The 21,105-nt window shown below is 31.6% G+C and overlaps 1 protein-coding gene across 1 annotated transcript; it reads left to right on the top strand.

Annotated features, from left to right (window-relative positions):
• Positions 1–1,385: 1,385 nt before the first annotated feature.
• Positions 1,386–14,260, top strand: LOC134682909 (uncharacterized). Its single transcript, XM_063541821.1, has 7 exons — positions 1,386–1,512; positions 3,530–4,845; positions 5,691–5,739; positions 6,480–6,730; positions 7,804–7,949; positions 9,717–9,868; positions 13,300–14,260. Exons 1-7 carry the CDS (start codon positions 1,470–1,472, stop codon positions 13,992–13,994), a joined length of 2,652 nt encoding a protein of 883 aa, XP_063397891.1. The 5' UTR covers positions 1,386–1,469; the 3' UTR covers positions 13,995–14,260.
• Positions 14,261–21,105: the final 6,845 nt, after the last annotated feature.

Below are 21,105 nucleotides of genomic sequence, written 5' to 3'. Positions count from 1 at the left end.
ACCAAACTTATGCCGCGATAGTTTACAGGATCAGACGAATCGCCTTTTTTAAAAACTGGAACACGTATCGCAACTGTCCATGTTGTCGGAAAGTAACCAGAAGACAATACCCTGTTGAACATTTCCTCTAAGAACGGAATCAGCACATCCTTATATTCAATAAACATTTCGTTCAAAATTTCGTCAATTCCATGACTTTTCCCACGTTTCAATTTGGAAATACATTTCAAAATTTCGTCCTGCGTGATAACACGGTCAAGTTCTTCGTATGTAGTGTCTTGTATACTCTGTGTGTGTCATGAAGTTGTAAAAACAAAGTACGTCATGATTCTTTTTCATGGAATAACATATACATGTAAATCTTTATATTAAACCATGGGTTTTCAAAAACCGAACTATTAAGCAGATTATCACGTAAAAACTTGAAAGGAAAAATGCCGTATTATGTTACAATCAGCCTTCACCAAGTGGTTTACCGTAAATGCCAAGAAATCCTCGCTTAAAACTCCGGTGGACCTCCTACGTACGACACCCATTCATAATAGTTAAATATTTGATTTAAACATATTATTTTATGACCTCCATGCACGTGTCCCATATAACACGAACATATACAAAATGGTCAATATTTTTCTTCCGTTTATTTTGCTATTTTAACGAAGGAAATAGTCGAGTTGGCAATATTGTTTCACTTTCAATGTTGACATTATTTTCCTTTTTAATACATGAACACGCCTAGTTTATACGTAAACCATCGCTAGCTAAGGGGTTTAATTAAAGGCTCGGATCGATGGTCACATGAATACGGATTCAATGATGATGTCGAATTATTCACTTGCAAGTGAAAATATCATCAGCAATGATTCTTAGCTTATCTTGACACAATTGAATCAAACAGCTGCTTAAATTGAAATATCATTTCACTTGTTCAAATTCATTAATGATTTTTGTACAGCTTTTATATGCCGCATCGTAATTGTGAGAGTTTAAATCCCCCAGGTATACATACTATATAAAAAGAAGATGTGGTATGATTGCCAATGAGACAACTATCCACAAAATACCAAAATGACACAGACATTAACAACTATAGGTCACTGTACGGCCTTCAACAATGATATCCAAGGATTTCAATAGTAAGAATTATAATAAGGCTGATAGCCAGGTTTATTTGTTCACTACAGTAGTGTATCATATGTATGTAACTGGACAAAGATGTTTCATTGAATCTGAAACTACTAAAATGCATGGTTATAGTAGGCCTAAACTTTATGCATTACCATTACCATTGTCGAAACAGCCGATAAAACATATTGAAAACTGTCGAATGTTTGGTATTTCGGTATTTGTAACGACCGCCAAGTATGTCATAGGTATCACGTGATATAACTAACTTCCTGTAAAATGATTGAATTTTCTCGGAAGAAAAAATCCAAAATATTTGGGGTTTTATTACATAGGGGAACATTATGACTTCCTCAATAGACACCCCTATATTAATTGATTCAGACAGTAAGTAAATATCAGGTTTTAAACAAGTAAGTTTCAAGATAATAGTGGTGAAGGGATGGTCATTTTTGCGATTTATCTCTTGATGTCAACTCGTGCGAGGAAATGAAAATAAACAATAACTGATCAATTAGTGTGAATGACGTCCAACATTTGAGTCTTGGACCTCATTCAGTTTCCTCTCATTGGTTTTAGACATACCCGAGGAATAATAACACTTGTAAACTAGTCACCAGTTCACTGATAACCCTTTCATCCATTGTGCAATTTGCCCAAAAACCTGAAACAAGGGAAGGAGTAATCAGCTGATACTAATAATTTTTCAACAATGATTTCATTGATTGGTAAGGAGAACGTTTCAATTGTACTAAATTCTGATTTAATCAAATACCAAATTAATTTGTATTTCACAGATTTTCGTTACATGTATTGTGAAATTACATGGATAGTCCGAGATTACTCTGACGTCCAACGGCTGTTTTGCCAGACAAACCGTGGCCCAGCTTGTCTGGCAAAACAGCCGTTGAACTTCAGAGTAATTTCGGACTATACATAGACAGTTGACTATGTGATATGGGCTTTGCTCATTGTTGAAGGCCGTACAGTGACCTATAGTTGTTAATGTCTGTGTCATTTTGGTATTTTGTGGATAGTTGTCTCATTGGCAATCATACCACATCTTCTTTTTATATAGTATGTATACCTGGGGGATTTAAACTCTCACAAACTCTGGATCTAACTGACTGAGTCAAAGAAAGTCTTCCCTAAGTCAACCAAATCTACAACCATCCATTTAAGCAGCTCACAGGTCCACTACATTATGTACTATGTATAAGCTCTTTGTCTTTCACTCGTAAACCCTGTGTCCGAGATCCTTGTACACTACACTTAGACATGTAAGTGTCATCCCTTCACCTGGTCATACATCATGATATACCGTATTGCAGGTTGTAAATTTTCGCTTATTTTTGCAGATAGAACAAATTCACCAAAATAAATTCCGCCAATTTAAAAGTAAACATGTGAAGGTATTGAGAAAAGTTATGAAAATAAATGAATGGTACTGCTAAGATTACCAAGCAACAGGGTAAAAAAAGATCTTATCTTAATTAACCAGTTAGACTTCCTATATATCTCCAATAATTTAAACCTACTATATATATTTAAAAGTGATGATAGTTCCACACATTCCATGGCCTATGTGTCAATTTTTTGGGGGATCTTTAGACATGTTAGATATTAACATGATGAATAAATACATTCCCTTTAACATACATGTTTAAACAGATATTTTCATTTCATTTTGTCAAATATATGATACTGTCACTTAATACATTTGTAGCAGAAAATAATTTTGTTTAAATAATTGAGTGAAGTATGGCAGTAGGACAAGCTGGCAACAGTTCAAATTTTAATATGTTGATTTGATTAAAATAATGAAGGTTGTTTGGTCCAAAGGATATCAACAATTTTCACTTTTACTGTTCATGAGTATGATGAGATACATGAGTTATGGGTCCTTGAACATGTTGAAGTTGATAAATTGGATATTGAGAATTTTTGACAGAAATAATGTTTCAAAATGGATCTTTAATAACACCATTGTACACAAAAATGTATTTCATAAAGCATGTAAAGAGAAAAAATATTATAGAATATGAAAAAGTCATCAATGTCTATTTTTCAATTCTTCTACAGGGTACAAGGTCTCTGCAATCACCATTCAATCAGCACATTTATGACATCCAATCAAGTATGGGATCATGCAATAGAAAAACGCAGCATGATGCCATTTTGCATTAGCATATATTGTGTACATTGTTTAAAAAAGAAGATGTGGTATGATTGCCAATGAGACAACCGTCCACAAGAGACCAAAATGACACAGAAATTAACAACTGTAGATCTCAAAATTGTTTTGAGAATGTCAATTTACGATTTAATAAACTAAAAAGTTACAGCTAGTCAAACCAATTTTTACCATCCTGATAATTATATATTATTTTTATAAATTTTGTAGATGATAGTGATGTTGAGATTCTACGTGAAGAGAGAAACGAAGACTTAGACATCATATTTGTCTCAGAAACAATACATGTTAAGGAAGAAGAGAAACCTTCTGCAGAGAATATCAAGTCTGAAAGTAAACCATGTGACACAAGTTTTAATCGCAGCCTGAGTATTTCATCAAATTTAGATTTGACTTTACGTTTAACTGACAATCCAACACCACCTTCGGTTGATCAGACACCATGTTCAAACACAAATTCTTCAATGTCAGCCATTGATCATGCTCCACTGGATTTGTCATCTAAAGCAAAATATGATGACATCACTGACAGTTCAGAAGAAGGATCCTCAGAAGACGATTACGATGAAGATGATGATGATGACGAAGATACTGGTAGCGACGATCCATTCGCTATAAAAGGACCAGACAATGGTGGAAGTATACTGTCAATGCCAAGACTATACAACTCTGACCAAACACAACCATCAAACTGTTGCTCTAAACCACAGTCTTTCAATATATCAGATATTTTATCTACTGGAAATTCTACACAGGGAAGAAAAAAACTGCCTAGTCAGATAAGAGTTTTAAAATCTTATAACCAAACATTACAACCAATTGATTCAGTGTCAAGTTACCAGATCAAACAAGACTGCACTCAGTCAGTATATAGTTCTATGACAAGTGCAGGCCCACAACAAACTCAGCATCAAAATAATGATCAATCAACACAATCTATGGCCCAACAAACAATATGCAATAGTGTGCATTATCAGCAAACATTGACTTTGAAAGAGTCACATGATAAAATGCAAAGTCAACAAGGGATTTGGAACCCGTCAGACCATGCAAGTCAATCAAATCTTTCAACATCAGGGACAAATTCCGTTAATTGTAATCCATCGTTTTCATCCTCACCCAACAAAACAGTGACTGATATTTGTGATGAATTACTCCAGGATCTTGATTTTCTTAATAGTTCAAACAATTCTTTGTCATCACATTCAAAATTGTGTAAAACTACATCATCTGGGGACCAAGAATTAAAGACATCACCTCCAGCTGTTGGAATCAAACGAACATTATCTGAACAAAATCTCAAATCAAAATCTGATGATAAAATACTGCCTCCAAAGAAACAAACCCGATATCTTTATCACCAGAGTAGTGAAGAGACGCAATCCTCATCCTGGGGAAGTGAGAAATGTAGTCAATGTCAGATGTCTCTGCTCGGTCTTAAACTGTCACGTTGTCTTCAAGGCCATCCTTCTTGTACCACATGTCTTGAAGAAAAGGTCAAGGTTGTATTGACAGGAAAAGCAAAAGTAGGTCATTTTTTAAATATAAGGAACCCCTCTTTTTGTTTAATATAATAAATGCTTTTGTATGGGGACATATGATTGGAATCCACCTTTTATATACATGATATAGGACTTGCATGTATTGGAACCTCTCATTTTGTTACATAAATGTTTTAATTATATATATTTCATGTAATTAGAAAGTGAAAGTAGACTAAATAAACAAAAGAATTTTTTGGAAGTCTTCATGATTAGTAAAATTATGTACAAAATGTATTTCATGAATTTGAATATCATGAAAACGAATGTGAAAGTGTAAAATTAAAACAAAAAAAATTGTGTTTTTAAGATCATATTATAACTTTTTAAATGTTCATGGTCAGTAGTACACATAGTCAAAAAGAATAGGAATTCAGTCCACCTTTATCTGTCTATACCAATTTATACATAAATGTATTACATGTATAAAGACAACATGATTTTATTTAGTTTAAAAACATAATAAAAACATGACATCACTCTAATACAAATACATGAAATAGTTCTGATGAAACTACAGTTTACCAGTTGTACATGCACATTGTATATTATGCAAAAAGAGTATTCTGACATTTATATAAACATGAATCCATTATCATGATTATTGTAATCATTTAACAGATCCTGCTTCATCATGTGTCATGTTAGGAACAATCAGCTATAAACATGATAAACACTTGAAAATAAATTCTTGTTAAATTAAATGTTATTTGCATTTAACAATGTGTAATTTGTTTACAAGTTTTAAAATAAATTGATGTGGATGTGCATCATATATATATGATGTAAAGATTTGTAAATAAATAACTCCTTTTAATGTTTTTTTTCAGGAAACTTTACATTGTCTGAAACCTGGCTGTAACAGTTACTTTCCAATTGGTATGTATGCACCAATATCATACATGTTTCTTTCTAAATAATGTAGAAAGATATGAAAATGTACGATACAATATTATAAAACAAAGTGAGAAGAATCTTTGCATGAATTTGTTCAACTTTCTTTCAAAATGAATTTAAGATTTTACATTGTCACATCATATTTGGAAAGCCCTTGCAAGCCTGCCAAAGTCATGGTAGTGGAGGGGGCGTTAAGTTTTACCCTGTCAGTCTGTACATCCTTCCGTCAGTCCATTGGTCCCAAAGTGTGTACCTGTTCTCTAACTATAGTTTGCATCGATCAAATGTTATGAAACTTATATAAAATGCTTAATACCACAAAAACAGATTTGAATTTTGGTGTTGTCATTTTTACTGTGCTAGAGTTATGCCCCTTTATAAATTGAAAAATTGCTGAATTCTAACTTAAGTTTGCCACATACAATGACATATAACAAATAAAAAAGTTTGAAAACTAGATTTACTGCAAAGAGCTGAAATATTGTTTTATGTTAAAAGGCAATAATTGGAGCCACATTCCCACCACCTTATCAATTATAGCCTCCAATTAAAAATTTGAAAGAATCTTTTTATGCTTAATGGTTGATTTGGAATTGAAATGTATTATTTATCATTGAATATTAATTTTATAAATAGGATGTCTTATCATGCTTATAAGTTTTTTAATTTAATCAATAAACATTTTAAAGAATGCACATTGTGGCATGTTCTTTTTTTCTCAGGTGAATTGAATCAGTCTTTACCAAAGATGGTTGTAGATATATTAGAGACAAAACTTGATGATGATTATATAGACTATATTGCTAATATGATACTTAAGAATGCCTCATCATCAGAGGACAGTGGACACAATATTAACTCACAAGAAGTACCGTCTGTGCCAGAAAATAGGTCCACAGGCTGTACAGCTGACAATAAACTGGAGAGAAATAAAGATCTACCTGACAACTGGACTGTTATGGACAGGAAAAAGGTATGATCCACGTTGTCACCCCTAGCACAGGACCACAAGCCCAGGCTTGTAAAATTGCTTTTGGATTTGAAATTCTGCTCTACAAGCCAACAGAATTCAACTAAAATTTTCGTAGCTTGTGGATTAAAAAGTTTTCAATGAAGACTGCTTAACTGTTTTCATTTTAATGAAAATAGGAAATGGATAACATTAGCAATGCTAGACAATACATTTATCAGTCTTTAAATTCAGAGCTTACTATTTATATCACACAAAAAAAATTAAAAAAAAGAGTGATTGGGTAACATGCTTTTGGGGCACAATAAGCATGATAAGCTGAACTTATAAAATCTCTAAATGAGCTCTTACTGGATGATTTCTTTCATAACTAACTTGTTATTGTGTTGGCCATTGTAAATTTGGTAAGGCAATATAAAGGTAGGGCTCACACCAAAGTGGTTGAGATTATCATCTTAGGTTTCCTGACTTCGGAGTAATACAGTACCAAGTAGAAGCTTGTCACTCTCATTTTACAGAAAATCAACCAATTTCACCTCATAACTTGAAAAATATGGAGAAATCCCTGTTTTCATTGAATTTGGTTATGTTATATCTTATTAGTCTTACAGATTAAGAAATAAATGTTTTTCTGGATCACAACAAAATAATATCTGAATTTACAGTCTGTTCCAATCTGTTTTAGAGTTTGTCTGACCGAAGTAGAAATTTGAACTTTTCTACTCTATATTCAATCAAAAATCTTAAAAGTTCTGTCTGACCTAATGACTTTTTGCCTGGCATTTTGTCGGTCAGACAGAGTTTGGGATACCTTGAATTTAAACACAGTATTTGTTTTGTATCTTCATGTAAACAAAACTTTCAAAATGAAACAGGAAAACAGAGACAAGTAAAATTGACCAAATGGAGTTATCCCTCTTTGTGCTGGTTCTTGATCATGACAAAGAAAGATAGAGAAAAAGTGAAACTGCATTTAAGATAAATTTATACTTGCATTACAAGGCATGCAACTAAATGTTTATTGACACTGGTACATGCATGGCATTTATTGATTGTTTCTTTATTTCTATTTACAGACACATGATTTAATTGCCTTGGAACCTGAATCTCCAGAATATGTAGATGTGGTATTTAAGTTCCATGAATCAATGAAATTCCCCTTAGCTGATATTTGTAAAGTTTCCAGAATTCAAAACCCTATACTCTGGCAATTTTTTAATGTGTAAGTAATTATTTTGTTTGATAACTGGATAGATTTTCCAGTTTTCTGACATTAACCCAAAAGCAACAACTTACAAGAAATTTGGGTGAACTGTTTATATCTATCATTCTATAGACATGTCAGCTTCTTTTTTATTTTAATAAATTTTTCATTTTGCGTTTCTGAGTTACAAAAAAAAGGGGATTTTCCAGTTTTCCGACAATAACTAGCAAATACTTTCAGCAGTTCTCAGGAAACTTTGGTGAATTGTTTATAAATTAGAATTTAATAATTTTACATTTCTGATTAATGGGGTTTTATTCATTAAAAAAAAGGTGGATTTTCCATTTTTGGGGCAATAACTTAAAAATGCTTTCAGCAGTTCTCATGAAAATTGGTGAACTATTTATAGTTATTGATGTAATCTCCCTATTAATTTTTGTAAATTTCAAATATGACATTGAGAAGAAATTTAACTTTATTTGTTTTAAGTATGACAACAGATTTACTAAGTCATGTAAGTATTGTGCAACGGCACAGTGTATTGCACAACAGCAAGAAATCTTTAATTGAAGTATAAATTAATTCATATAACCAATTTCAAGTTCTTTGTCACTGGTTGTGCTGCACAATCATCAGTAAATATTGTTAAGGGGGTTCGCGGGTCTAAATCATTTATATAGGATTTCTCTATATTTTTCTATAAATGAACTTTATCTTAAAGTTAATAGAAAAATAAAATAAAAAAGTGGGGTCACCGTTCATTTGCGCTCACAATCTGCCTTCGAGAGAAGCATACATTTTTGTAAAAGTGGAATTTTTCTGTTGAAGTAATAGAAGAAATAAAGTTAATATCGAAATAAAAAAAGAAATTTATTACAAAAATTGCTCAAATTTTACTATAATTTAGTTTAAGTACAGCTTATATGGGAATTATATTAAAAAATATAGGTCACCGATGAGTTGAAAAAGATATTTCAATTTTAAAGCCAAAAAATGGTATTTTTCCACCAAAGGGAGATAATTTGGAACTTTTTCAATGATGTATACATCTTAAAAGTCATCTGGGGCCAACACGAATTGATTGTTTTGAATGATTTTTGTACCATATGATAAAGTAACAACTACAAAAGGTAACAAATTAAATTTGTAATGAAAAACAAATGTTTAATTTTTTTCTGAAATTTTTATACCCTCGAGCCTCCTTAAATGACACATTTGTGTTCATATTAAAGCATGTTATTTGGATGGAGAGTTGTCTCATTGGCACTCACACCACATCTTCCTATATCTATTTAAAAAAAATCAATAATGAAGAGCAATTTAGGAATTTATGCAATTAATAGGCTGATCTCCCCCTCATTGAAGCAAACTGGCTTTAATCTAAATCTGCCAGTCTTACTGCGATTCATTGAAACACTTCAGACTTTTGGTCAGAAAACAGAAACAGCTATGATTCATATTATCCTATCAAATGTATATTTAGAAAAATCTGTTGTTCGTAAAATTTCGATAAATTACCATTCTTCTTTGAAAATGGTTCTAATTTCACTCTGAATTCATTATTGAAGCTCATGTTGGGTATAAAAGGTAAACACAAAATAGTAAGAAAAATATTGGATACAGATTTCTGGAGGCCTGTCTGGTAGTTTCTTTGTCAGAGAACTGGTATATTCAGTTAAAAGGATAAAATTTACACATGTCATTGTCATGAATTAGAAAATATTTGATTTTCTTAAAAACACTGAATATATTTGTTTTTAATAGTTAATAACTTTTTCTTTGTAGAAAAAGATCTGAAATGATTCAAGAGAATGATGGGATTGATGTTGAAGAAAGAAAACTGTTCCATGGCACTCAAGCAGCAATTGTTGAATCCATATGTAAGAAAGGATTTGATTGGAGAGTCTGTGGAAAGAATGGAACAGTCTATGGTCAAGGTGAAATTAATATAAGATAATCAATTTTTAATATTAACCAATTCTGACCATGCTGAATCTTTTATGAATCTTGAACAGAACTGTCTTCAAGATTGAACAATTGTATCTCCATTTTTATACGACCGCAAATTTTGAAAAAATTTTCGTCGTATATTGCTATCACGTTGGCGTTGTCGTCGTCGTCTTCGTCGTCGTCGTCGTCGTCGTCGTCCGAATACTTTTAGTTTTCGCACTCTAACTTTAGTAAAAGTGAATAGAAATCTATGAAATTTAAACACAAGGTTTATGACCATAAAAGGAAGGTTGGTATTGATTTTGGGAGTTTTGGTCCCAACATTTTAGGAATTAGGGGCCAAAAAGGGCCCAAATAAGCATTTTCTTGGTTTTCGCACTATAACTTTAGTTTAAGTTAATAGAAATCTATGAAATTTTGACACAAGGTTTATGACCACAAAAGAAAGGTTGAGATTGATTTTGGGAGTTATGGTTTCAACAGTTTAGGAATTAGGGGCCAAAAAAGGGCCCAAATAAGCATTATTCTTGGTTTTTGCACAATAACTTTAGGTTAAGTAAATAGAAATCAATGAAATTCAAACACAATGTTTATGACCACAAAAGGAAGATTGGTATTGATTTTGGGAGTTTAGGTCCCAACAGGTTAGGAATTAGGGGCCAAAAAGGGACCCAAATAAGCATTTTTCTTGGTTTTCGCACCATAGCGTGAGTATAAGTAAATAGAAATCTATGAAATTTAAACACAAGGTTTATGACCATAAAAGGAAGGTTGGTATTGATTTTGGGATTTTGGTCCCAACAGTTTAGGAAAGAGGGGCCCAAAGGGTCCAAAATTAAACTTTGTTTGATTTCATCAAAATTGAATAAGTGGGGTTCTTTGATATGCCGAATCTAACTGTGTATGTAGATTCTTAACTTTTGGTCATGTTTTCAAATTGGTCTACATTAAGGTCCAAAGGGTCCAAAATTAAACTTAGTTTGATTTTGACAAAAAATGAATCGGTTGGGTTCTTTGATATGTTGAATCTAAAAATGTACTTAGATTCTTGATTATTGGCCCAGTTTTCAAGTTGGTCCAAATCTGGGTCCAAAATTAAACTTTATTTGATTTCATCAAAAATTTAATAAATGGGGTTCTAAATCTAACTGTGTAAGTAGATTCTTCATTTTTGGTCCCATTTTCAAAATGGCCTACATTAAGAAGGTCCAAAGGGTCCAAAATTAAACTAAGTTTGATTTTAACAAAAAATAAATTCTTGGGCCTCTTTGATATGCTGAATCTAAACATGTACTTAGATTTTTGATTATGGGCCCAGTTTTCAAGTTGGTCCTAATCAGGATCAAAAATTATTATATTAAGTATTGTGCAATAGCAAGTCTTTTCAATTGCACAGTATTGTGCAATGGCAAGAAATATCTAATTTCACAATATTGTGAAATAGCAAATTTTTTTTTAATTAGAGTTATCTTTCTTTGTCCAGAATAGTAAGCAAGAAATATCTTATTGCAAGATTAAGAAATATCTAATTTCACAATTTTGTGAAATAGCAAATTTTTTTTTGATTGGAGTTATCTTTCTTTGTCCAGAATCAACTTAAATCTTTGTTATATACAATATACAATGTATATTCACTTTATACTACCAACTGATAAATTTAAATAATCTTTACCATTCAGTGATAACAAGCAGTTTTTTTTACATCTTAATATTTTATGATGTATTTAAATGAGTAGTTATTGTTGCAAACTCCATTAGAATATTTTAATTGAGATTAGTTTTGGAAAAAGGGAAAGGGGGATGTGATTAAAAAAATGGGTTCAATTTTTCTCATTTGAAATTTCATAAATAAAAAGAAAATTTCTTCAAACATTTTTTTGAGAGGATTAATATTCAACAGCATAGTGAATTGCTCTAAGAGAAAACAAAAAATTTAAGTTCATTAGAACACATTCATTCTGTGTCAGAAACCTATGCTGTGTCAACTATTAAATCACAATCCAAATTTAGAGCGGAATCCAGCTTGAATGTTGTGTCTATACTTTCCCCAACCGTTCAGGGTTCAACCTCTGCGGTCGTATAAAGCTACGCCCTGCGAAGCATCTGGTTATAGCATAGTTGTTATATTTTTATGCTCCTGTTGTGTTGGAGGGGACATTAAGTTTTACCCTTGTCTGTCTATACGTATGTACGTCCCAAAGTTGGTTTCCCTTCTCAAAAGCTTGTCTCAACCAAATGTTATGAAACTTATAGATAATGCTTATACCACAAAATACAGATCAATTTGAATGTTGGTTGAGTCACTATAAAGGTTCTAGAGTTATGACTTTAAGTTAGTTACCGGAAACTAATAATTCAGAAATTTTTCCATTTATAAAGATAAATGGAAAAATTTCTGAATTATTATTTACCTGTATCTAACTTAAAGTCATATGAAACCTCAAATTAAAAAAAAATATGCATTTTTTTTTTAATACTAAATGGATAGTTTTCATTATACAACTTATGTACATATATTTTTTTCTGAGGAAAATTCTTTAATTCGTCCACATTTAGAAGAATTTTACTCATTTTTCATTATTCGCTGGACACAAATTGTTGTATGCATAGTGACCTGAGTGTGACACTCCTCGCAAAACTTTGGTGATCGCAATACGCATGGATCTGTCATTGAAATAAACAATTATCGGATTATACATGTTTAACACGTGCTCAATACCCATGCTTTTTGTTATTTGTTTTATACTATAAGGTGACAATCAGTAAACTTCGGCTTCAAAACACAGCATTTAATGAGCAGCCATATTTGTTAAATCATTACAAACAGAGAGAAAAAAAAATGAAGATTTTAAGATATATTTGCATAAAAAAATAATAAAATTGTGCACAGAGGACTAAGTTTATGATAAATACATGCATTGGTTCAAGAATTGGATAAACATTATTTTTCACCACTCGCTCGTTTCTTATGACTTTAAGTTTGTCTCAACCCAATATTACGAAACTTTTACACATTGCCTATTGCCACAAAACACAGATCAAGTTTGAATTTTGTATTTTTGGTAGTGTCACATTTACTGTTCTAGAGTTATGCCCCTTAATAAATGGAAAAAAAATGTTTGACTTTTAGTATTCCTTCTCTTACTTTATCAGTTTGCCTTTTCAAATGTTATGAAATTTATACACAATACCTATTACCAAAAATTCAAATAAAGTATAAATTTTGGTAGCGTCACTTTTACTGTTCCTAAGTTATGTTCCTCTATACAATAGGAAAGCGAGGGAATTATCTGTGTCCTATTGACACATTCCCAATTTATGTTTCAACAGTAATAACCATCTTTGCATAGTATTTAACGTAAGTTTTGATACAAATATTTTGTTGTAAAACCAAATAAATAAAATTTGTCTTTTTCAGGTTGTTACTTTGCTGTAAATGCCAATTATTCACATCAGTACACAGACAAACCAACTCGACGTAATCGATTACCGAGACCATTCATGCCCGTTCCACCTCCGGCTCATTTCCATATACACGGAGGGACAGGTCTAATGGTGCCAATAATGGTGAACCCTCTATCAATGAACCTAGGACCAGGACAATTCGGACAACAGCCAAATAATAATAGTGCATCACAAAATTTCCAACAATTACGAGTATACACACGTCCTAGTACTTCATCGAATACATCCCAGGGTAATTGTTTACTTTACACCAACATACAGGCTGGACAACAAGTCTCAACACAAAACAATGGTGCTAGTGGACAGAGGGCAGTTGGTTCTCAATCGCCTTCTGTTATTGTCAATTCACAATATGGTCAACCACAAGTTGTTTACCAATCAAATCCTGCTCCTCCACCAATGGTCATGCCTGAAATACAGGAAGAAAAACCCATGCATAGAATGATTCTCAGTCGAGTCCTTGTTGGAAAATATACCGGTGGAAATGCTAATTACAGAAAGCCTCCTCCTTTGTTTGCAGACGATCCGTCAGGGAGGTACTATGACTCATGTGTTGATCACATTCATTCCCCTAAAATATTTGTTATATTTGATAGTGCTCAGGCTTATCCTGAGTATTTAATAGAGTATAACATACTGAGTGAATGATTGGTTGTAAAGAAGATCACATGACGATCACATTGATGTTACTACTGTTAGTGAGTGTATGAAACTATTTCCTGTACTTTTTAAGGAGGATGAATTCAGTTAAGAGGTCGAACTTATTGATACATTCACAGTTATATCTTGATTGTTTTACTGTTACTTTTGTTATTGTTAAGTGATATTTTATGTTGATCTTTAAAAGTACAGAAATGTCGATTTTCTCTTGTTGATAGGATCAATCATGTTAATGATTTTTTTTTTGGGGGGGGGGGGGGGGGGGGGGGGGAATTAATGATGCTGAAAATTTGTCAAAAAGGCCCATATGAAATTATGCCTAAGGATTATATTTTCTCAATTATAAATATTTTTAGTGCAAGATAATAAAAAAAACAGTGAATGAATTTCTCTATACTAAAACAAAACAATTCTTTGAAACAGTTTGACATATTTTATAGTACTTTGGATTTTTGTTGTAATGAAATAGGGTGTTATTAATGGAGAGAGAATGAAATAGATAAGTACAGTATCAGTAGAAATATGTGAGAAATACATATGTGCCAACAACGAGAATAAGATCAGCAATTATGAATGTATGACGTGAACCAATAGTAATATTTAGTGTTATTCCTTATAAAAAGATGAAGAATTACAAGTACAAATGATTATAATACATGTAGTGCTGATAATTATTCCCTTTATTTCAATTATTGTCAATTCAGAAATTATTGTACGCATTATTATTGCCATTTTTGAAGAATGAACAAAAATGCAAAAAACAGTTATTGTCATTTCATGCAAATCTGCATATAGCATGTATAGATATATGTATCGAGTTGAGAATGTGAGTTTAAATTATTGCAATACTCACCCAACCGCAATAATAAAAATCTGGCAATAGTTTTTGAATTGACAGTGTTTATATTTATTAAGTGTTTAATAACCTTTGTTTGCTGTATATATGCAGTTTAAAAGATGTGATAAATTGTGATGTAAATGTGATACATGTACATAGTAAACATGGTAAATATGACATTGTGTAAGATATATCTCAACTGGCTATTTGTCAAAATTTTATTTATTAGTACATATACAATGTATATATATGGCAATTGTAATTAGCATCTCAAAGGATTAAACCATGCAAAGGATTTGCAACAATGCCAAACAAAAATTGTAATTTTTTCTTTTTTTTTTTTTTTACAAATTATGTATTACAAATGTACCTATGATCACCTATTATTTGTTGAAACAACATGGCCAACAGTCTGTTTTGATCAGGTAGATACATTCATAAAAATTCACATAGTAGTAAAATTTTATAAATACTTTTGAACATACTTTCAATAGTTTTGGTCTAATTGGATAGTCATACAATACTACAATTCTCTTGATTCTGATAAAAGAGGTAAAATATCATGCTAGTTAATAAGTGTGTACAAGATTATGATAGTTATAGGAGATTAAATGAGGTGCCATATGTATATCTTTTGCTTTTATTACAGCACTCTTGTATAGTTAGTCTGCACTTTGTTTCCTTTCAGGGCAATAAATAGTCCCATACATATACATGTATTTAATTTCATTCCACTTGTTATAGTATTTCACCATCATCACTATGTGTGTGTCACTGTATATCCCCCTTCACCAGGTTTGTCATAGATTATCATATATCATAACTATATGTGTGTCACTGTGTATCGTGTACACAAGGTATTGTTGTCAACTGACATGTTTCATAAAATAGAATTATATATCAGGAATCCATCAGCAATACAGTACACACTAGCAATTTATAGTACAGTAAACTGGATTCCTGTCATCTTATTTCACCACTGCTGTACTTTGGCTTTCTCCATCAGCTGATCTCCATAAAATCAATATACACATGATTCTGCAGATGAAAAATCTAGTTATTACTTATTAGTTTTTAGAGTTCCACTTCATTCTTTTGTTCTCATATATATAAGAAAATGTGTGCAAAATATATTATCTTCTAAAAAAATTTTTATAACTTTATTGTTCTCAGGGGTCAAAAAGAGAAGTCTGAGAAGGCCGAAAAGGGTCATTCTGTAATTAGCTTTTACAGTCAACCCAGTGTATTTAGCATTAACTCCGGAATAAATTCTGCCTATAAAGTTTGTATGTGTTATGTCCTGGCAGGTATAAGATTGTGTTTTCTGAAAAGCTTTCCCAAACCATAGGATAAAAAGGAACCTACATATAAAACCAATATGGTTGGAAAAGTGAGTGATTTACACCTACATTTCAAGAGGTTGCATGGACTTTAAGTGGTAAATATTGAACAATGATCATTATTGTTAATATTCAGATCATGATAAAAAGAAATAATGCTTGTAATATACATGTACACATGTATGTTCGGAGGGTTGAACCTCATTTTATCATTTACATTTTTACTTTTTTATCTTAGTGATCTAATGATCTTGGTGATAGGGTAGTTTATGTAGTTCATTAACAGTTTTACTAGCCAGTCAACACCAAGGTTGTCAATTGGTACCCTGCATACAAAAGACACATTTGAATCCAATCTTGATTATGATTGTCATTTTCCTACAGGTCAGTTAAGTTCTCTCCACGCATCGCTGCTTCTTCCACTAATAATAACTGACTGCCACAATAAGGCAATAGTACTGAAGGTGGTACTGAACACCAAAAAGTAGTCAACTTTGGTTTCTAACTATTTTTTATTAGAATATCAACATACTGACAAAATGTAACAGATTTCATTATTGAAACTTTACAGTTTTGAACAAAAGTGTCCTTTTTGTTAAGTAAGTCCTTTCCCTAAGAATCTAGCAGGATCACAAAAATATACAAACTTAAATACTAATACACATTATGTTGATAAACATTTTCTCAAATAGGATGAACATGTCTAAATGAATTTACTCAATATTTGCATATGAGTCATCAAGTAATCCCATTACCTTCCAGTTCTTTCTCATATATATACGGAACATTATAATACTATTTTCTCAAATTGTTTCTTTGATCTTTTTGTGTAAATATTTTCTGTCTCAAGCGACTGGATAGAGAAAGGTTGTTTGCAGACAAGTACAATGGTACACAATGATGTCCTATGCCAATGTCTTTGATGTTGCTAAGGAAAATAGCAATATCTTTGGTCTTTCAACTTGAGGAATATTCTCAGCTATATCTGATCTTGGGGGTATATGTATTGCCCTTCAGTAAGATTGTTAGCCTAGAAACTCCCTTTTTGTTAAAGTGAAACATAATCTTTTTGTATAATGCACAGTGTACATGTCATTTTATATTTTTCATCATGTTTTTTCATTAATATCTTTTTTTTTAGTACAGAAAAACAGTTTAGAACATTTTAATTCATTATGACATTTCTTCATTAGCATTTGAGTAAGATTTTAGGAATTTAAAAGGCTATGCAAGCAGCACCTGTTAAATTTGAAAAAAATACATTCAAGACTAAAATAAGAGTGAATCTAAAGGAGGCTTTTGTCAGAATAGTTTCATGAAATTGTTTATATTTATAACGGTTATAACCACAATGTTATGTAAAGAAGCTTATCTCATACTTTCGTTTAATTTAAATGCATACTATTTTGTCCACATATACACAAGGTAATATTATAAAAGTTGTTTTGATTTTGTTATGTTATGGTTTGTCTTTCTTTTCCTTTTTTTTTTGGAGGGAAAAGGGGGGGAGAGTAGTTCAGTGGTTAATACACAGATCCATTCATTATCAATGTGATAGATTAACAAATAAGTAGCAAGTGGTTTTCCCCAGATGTTATATAATATTTAGAGTTGGGTATATGTTATAAAAGGTTTTCAAAAGTTACGAGTGATTGTGTTTTATAGAATGTACAGCAGATGTAGACTCATTTATTTTTGGGGGATAGAGGAAAAAATGTTTATTGTGGTTACCTAATTTTGTGGTTTGAATTTCAACACCTGGGTTAAGGGAGTTACTCTTCAACTGCATTTGTAATTTTGTAATTAACCATTTCAACTGAATGTGAAACAAATGACAAATAATCTGTCTTACTTAGAAGCTTGCAATCTATATTCATGAAAATGTTGGAACAAGAGTTCTAGTGATGTGTTAGAGTTATGTTCCTTGTCCTAGGGTAACCTCTTTATAATTTACTGTTTATACAAGTGAAGTCAAGCCACAAAATCTATGAAAGTAAGTATCCCATGAATAGTGATGAAACCAGCCACATATTCTAAAGAAAAACTATAATACTTTTGTTTATCTGCTGAAATTATGGAAACTATCTCATTATACTCTACCTCTTTAAATGAACGCATAAGCATTATTTTGAAATACGTGTAATAATTAAAATTAGCAGAAGTTATTGAATTGTAAGCAAGTTTGTTTTTTATTCAAAAATAGGCACTAAGAGACATCTTACCTTTAAACCTATACCCTTAAGAATATTTTCATTTCTGCTTATTTATAATGAAGTTTCATGCACTCATTTATATAGCTCAGACTCTTTGAGTAAGTCATCAATAAAAGTGTGGTTATTATGTATTTAAAGTCCAATGTAATCCTTGAAAGATGTAGATAGGTCTGTCTAATTGAGCAGAATGTTTGTGTAAGACTTCAATTATGGATATAGTCAAATGAATTCCCAGAAAGATGATGATAGCTCAGAATATATATATTGAGTAGAATGTTTGTGTATGACACCTTTTTAATTGTGGACATTATGTATCACAAAGTCCAATGTATCTTGAAAGATGTTGATAAGACTTTATGGAATAGAATGTTTGTGTATGACATCAATGCAATAATGGATATTATGTTTTATAAAGTCCAAAGTATAGTGGATTCACAAAATGTAATTGTTAAACCATGAATGCAATTGTGAAAACAAATTTATTATTATATAATGTTATGTCTGCAGGTTGTAATTTATAAGTATGGTTATTAAGGACTATTTGAGTGTTGAGGTTTTTAATTAATATGGATATATATACCTACGTATAACAAAGTTATAAGGATTCTAATTATATATAACCATTAGAATATTTATAACACAACTATACATGTATCAAGCTCAAAAATTATATCTGACTATCTTTAAAACTTTACTTTAAATTGTTTCAACTGGTTATACACACCATAATAATACACATCTATATTTATTATGGATTCATAACTTCGTTGGGAACTTATTTATCATCTGTTCTGTTTGCATAGGTAAAACACAAGTTTTTTAAAATGTTCAATAACATAAGCATTTCCAAAAGCCTAAGGTAAAGATGAAATTTAAAAACCACAAAATAAATTATCTAGTATGATGAAAACTATCAAACAATTTGTTCCTGTACCCAGAAAAGTTGGTTTATGTACCATCGAAAATAAATGAAATCACAATATTGAATGAGTAATCAGTGCATTATCTGGTATGTTCTTTCCAGACATCAGATGTGGTATTTGACTGAACCATGATGCCAGATGTTTGATATGTTTGTTAAGTTGTTGTTAAGAATTTAAATTTTTATTGATTTAATTATAATCAGTTACATTGCATCCTATCAAATTTTACTAGCTTATATTATCTGATGTACAAGAATTTTGTTCCCTACAAATGTGTTGGTAAATTACTTTTATAGGTTTTTTGATAGAATTGAATGTAACCTCTTCTGTTCTGTACAATTTTATTAAAATATTGAATCAAAGCATTTGGATTATGTTTCTTTTATATCCTTAATAATGTTAAAACCTGTCTGTCATGTCTGTATACCTATTATATCTGCTGTTTTATCTATGAACTCTAATGGATTAATGGTATATACAGGAAAACTTTCATTTGAGAAGTTTAAACACATTGCTAGAACAAATTTTGTTTGGCATTTAGGTGAGGTTCTTTTGATGAAGGATTTGATTAAGATTTAGTCTTCTATCAAAAAAAAAAACCACTGAAAATCAGGTCAATGGTTTTTCTCAGGAACACATATGTTCATCACATTCCAACAAAAATATGAGGTGTAAAATCGTTGATGTTGTCTTGTGAAGCTTCAACTGAGTCCAATTTATTACCGCTAGTGTCTTTTTAAACAGGGTTACTTGTATAATGAAGTTATTGTTAGAATGTCAATGAGACAACTCTCCATCCAAGTAATAATTTGTAATAACAAGTGAAACTGCGAGCTACTGCTCACTGATGATTACCCCCCCCCCCCCCTAAATTACATGGTGAACAAGTGAAACTGCGAGCTACTACTCACTGATGAACATGTGTAAAATCATACAAGTGTTAGGTAAACAGGAAGTTGTCGAGTGATCAATCTGAAAATGCATCACACAGTGTAGCTGACTTAGATAAACCCTGAAACCAAATTTCAGAAATCCTTGTATTGTAGTTCCTGAGAAAAATGCGAAGAAAAATATTCATGGGACGGACGGACTGACAGACTGAAGGAAGGACAGACAGAGATAAAACAGTATACCCCCCCTTTTTTTAAAGCGGGGGTAAAATTAGGAAACCAATATAGTTCAAAGTACGGCCTTCAACACAGAGATCACACTGAAACAGCTTGATATTAAGGGCCTCATTTACAAGTTACTATTCTAAAACCATTCAAACAGGAAAACCAAGTCTTACGTATAAAAAAAAAACAAGAACCAAGAAACGCCTAAGGTTTTAACAGGCACCAACCTTTACCCTAACCTGCAACAGTTGTACTTACAAGATAGAAGGACGCTCTGTTAAATATCAATTGAAATGGCTTATATAACAGATGTAAAACAGACACTCTTCCAAATGAAAATTTGCATACTATAACAGTATTGCTTATCTATCATGCATTGTTATTAAAAACATACCTTATCCTAAATGAATCTTGAGTAAAATAAAAGACAAAATCATTTGTTAGATGAACATGAAATTTGAGGCCAAAATCAGTCCTTACCGGACCTACTCCTTTTAGACGGTTTCCATCTTAAATGAAAGTGACTGCATTCGTGTTCATTCATAATATGGAAATGTAAGTTGTATTTCATGATAATACATAACATATAGAAAGGTTTAGGATGAACACAGATGTGGACACTTCCATTTATGACAAAAACCAAAAGCATGAATCAGAGCATTTTTTATGG

Source organism: Mytilus trossulus, chromosome 9, assembly GCF_036588685.1.
Source record: "Mytilus trossulus isolate FHL-02 chromosome 9, PNRI_Mtr1.1.1.hap1, whole genome shotgun sequence".
In the NCBI taxonomy this organism is placed as follows: domain Eukaryota; kingdom Metazoa; phylum Mollusca; class Bivalvia; order Mytilida; family Mytilidae; genus Mytilus; species Mytilus trossulus.
Note: the sequence above shows the minus strand (reverse complement) of the source record. Positions and strands in the feature narration are given on the sequence as shown.

Coding starts and splice junctions, on each gene's coding strand:
- LOC134682909 (XM_063541821.1), top strand. CDS start 1,470: ATGACTTCCTCAATAGACACCCCTATATTAATTGATTCAGACA. Junction 7,950..9,716: donor CTCTGGCAATTTTTTAATGT/GTAAGTAATTAT, acceptor TTTTCTTTGTAG/AAAAAGATCTGAAATGATTC. Junction 9,869..13,299: donor TGGAACAGTCTATGGTCAAG/GTGAAATTAATA, acceptor TGTCTTTTTCAG/GTTGTTACTTTGCTGTAAAT.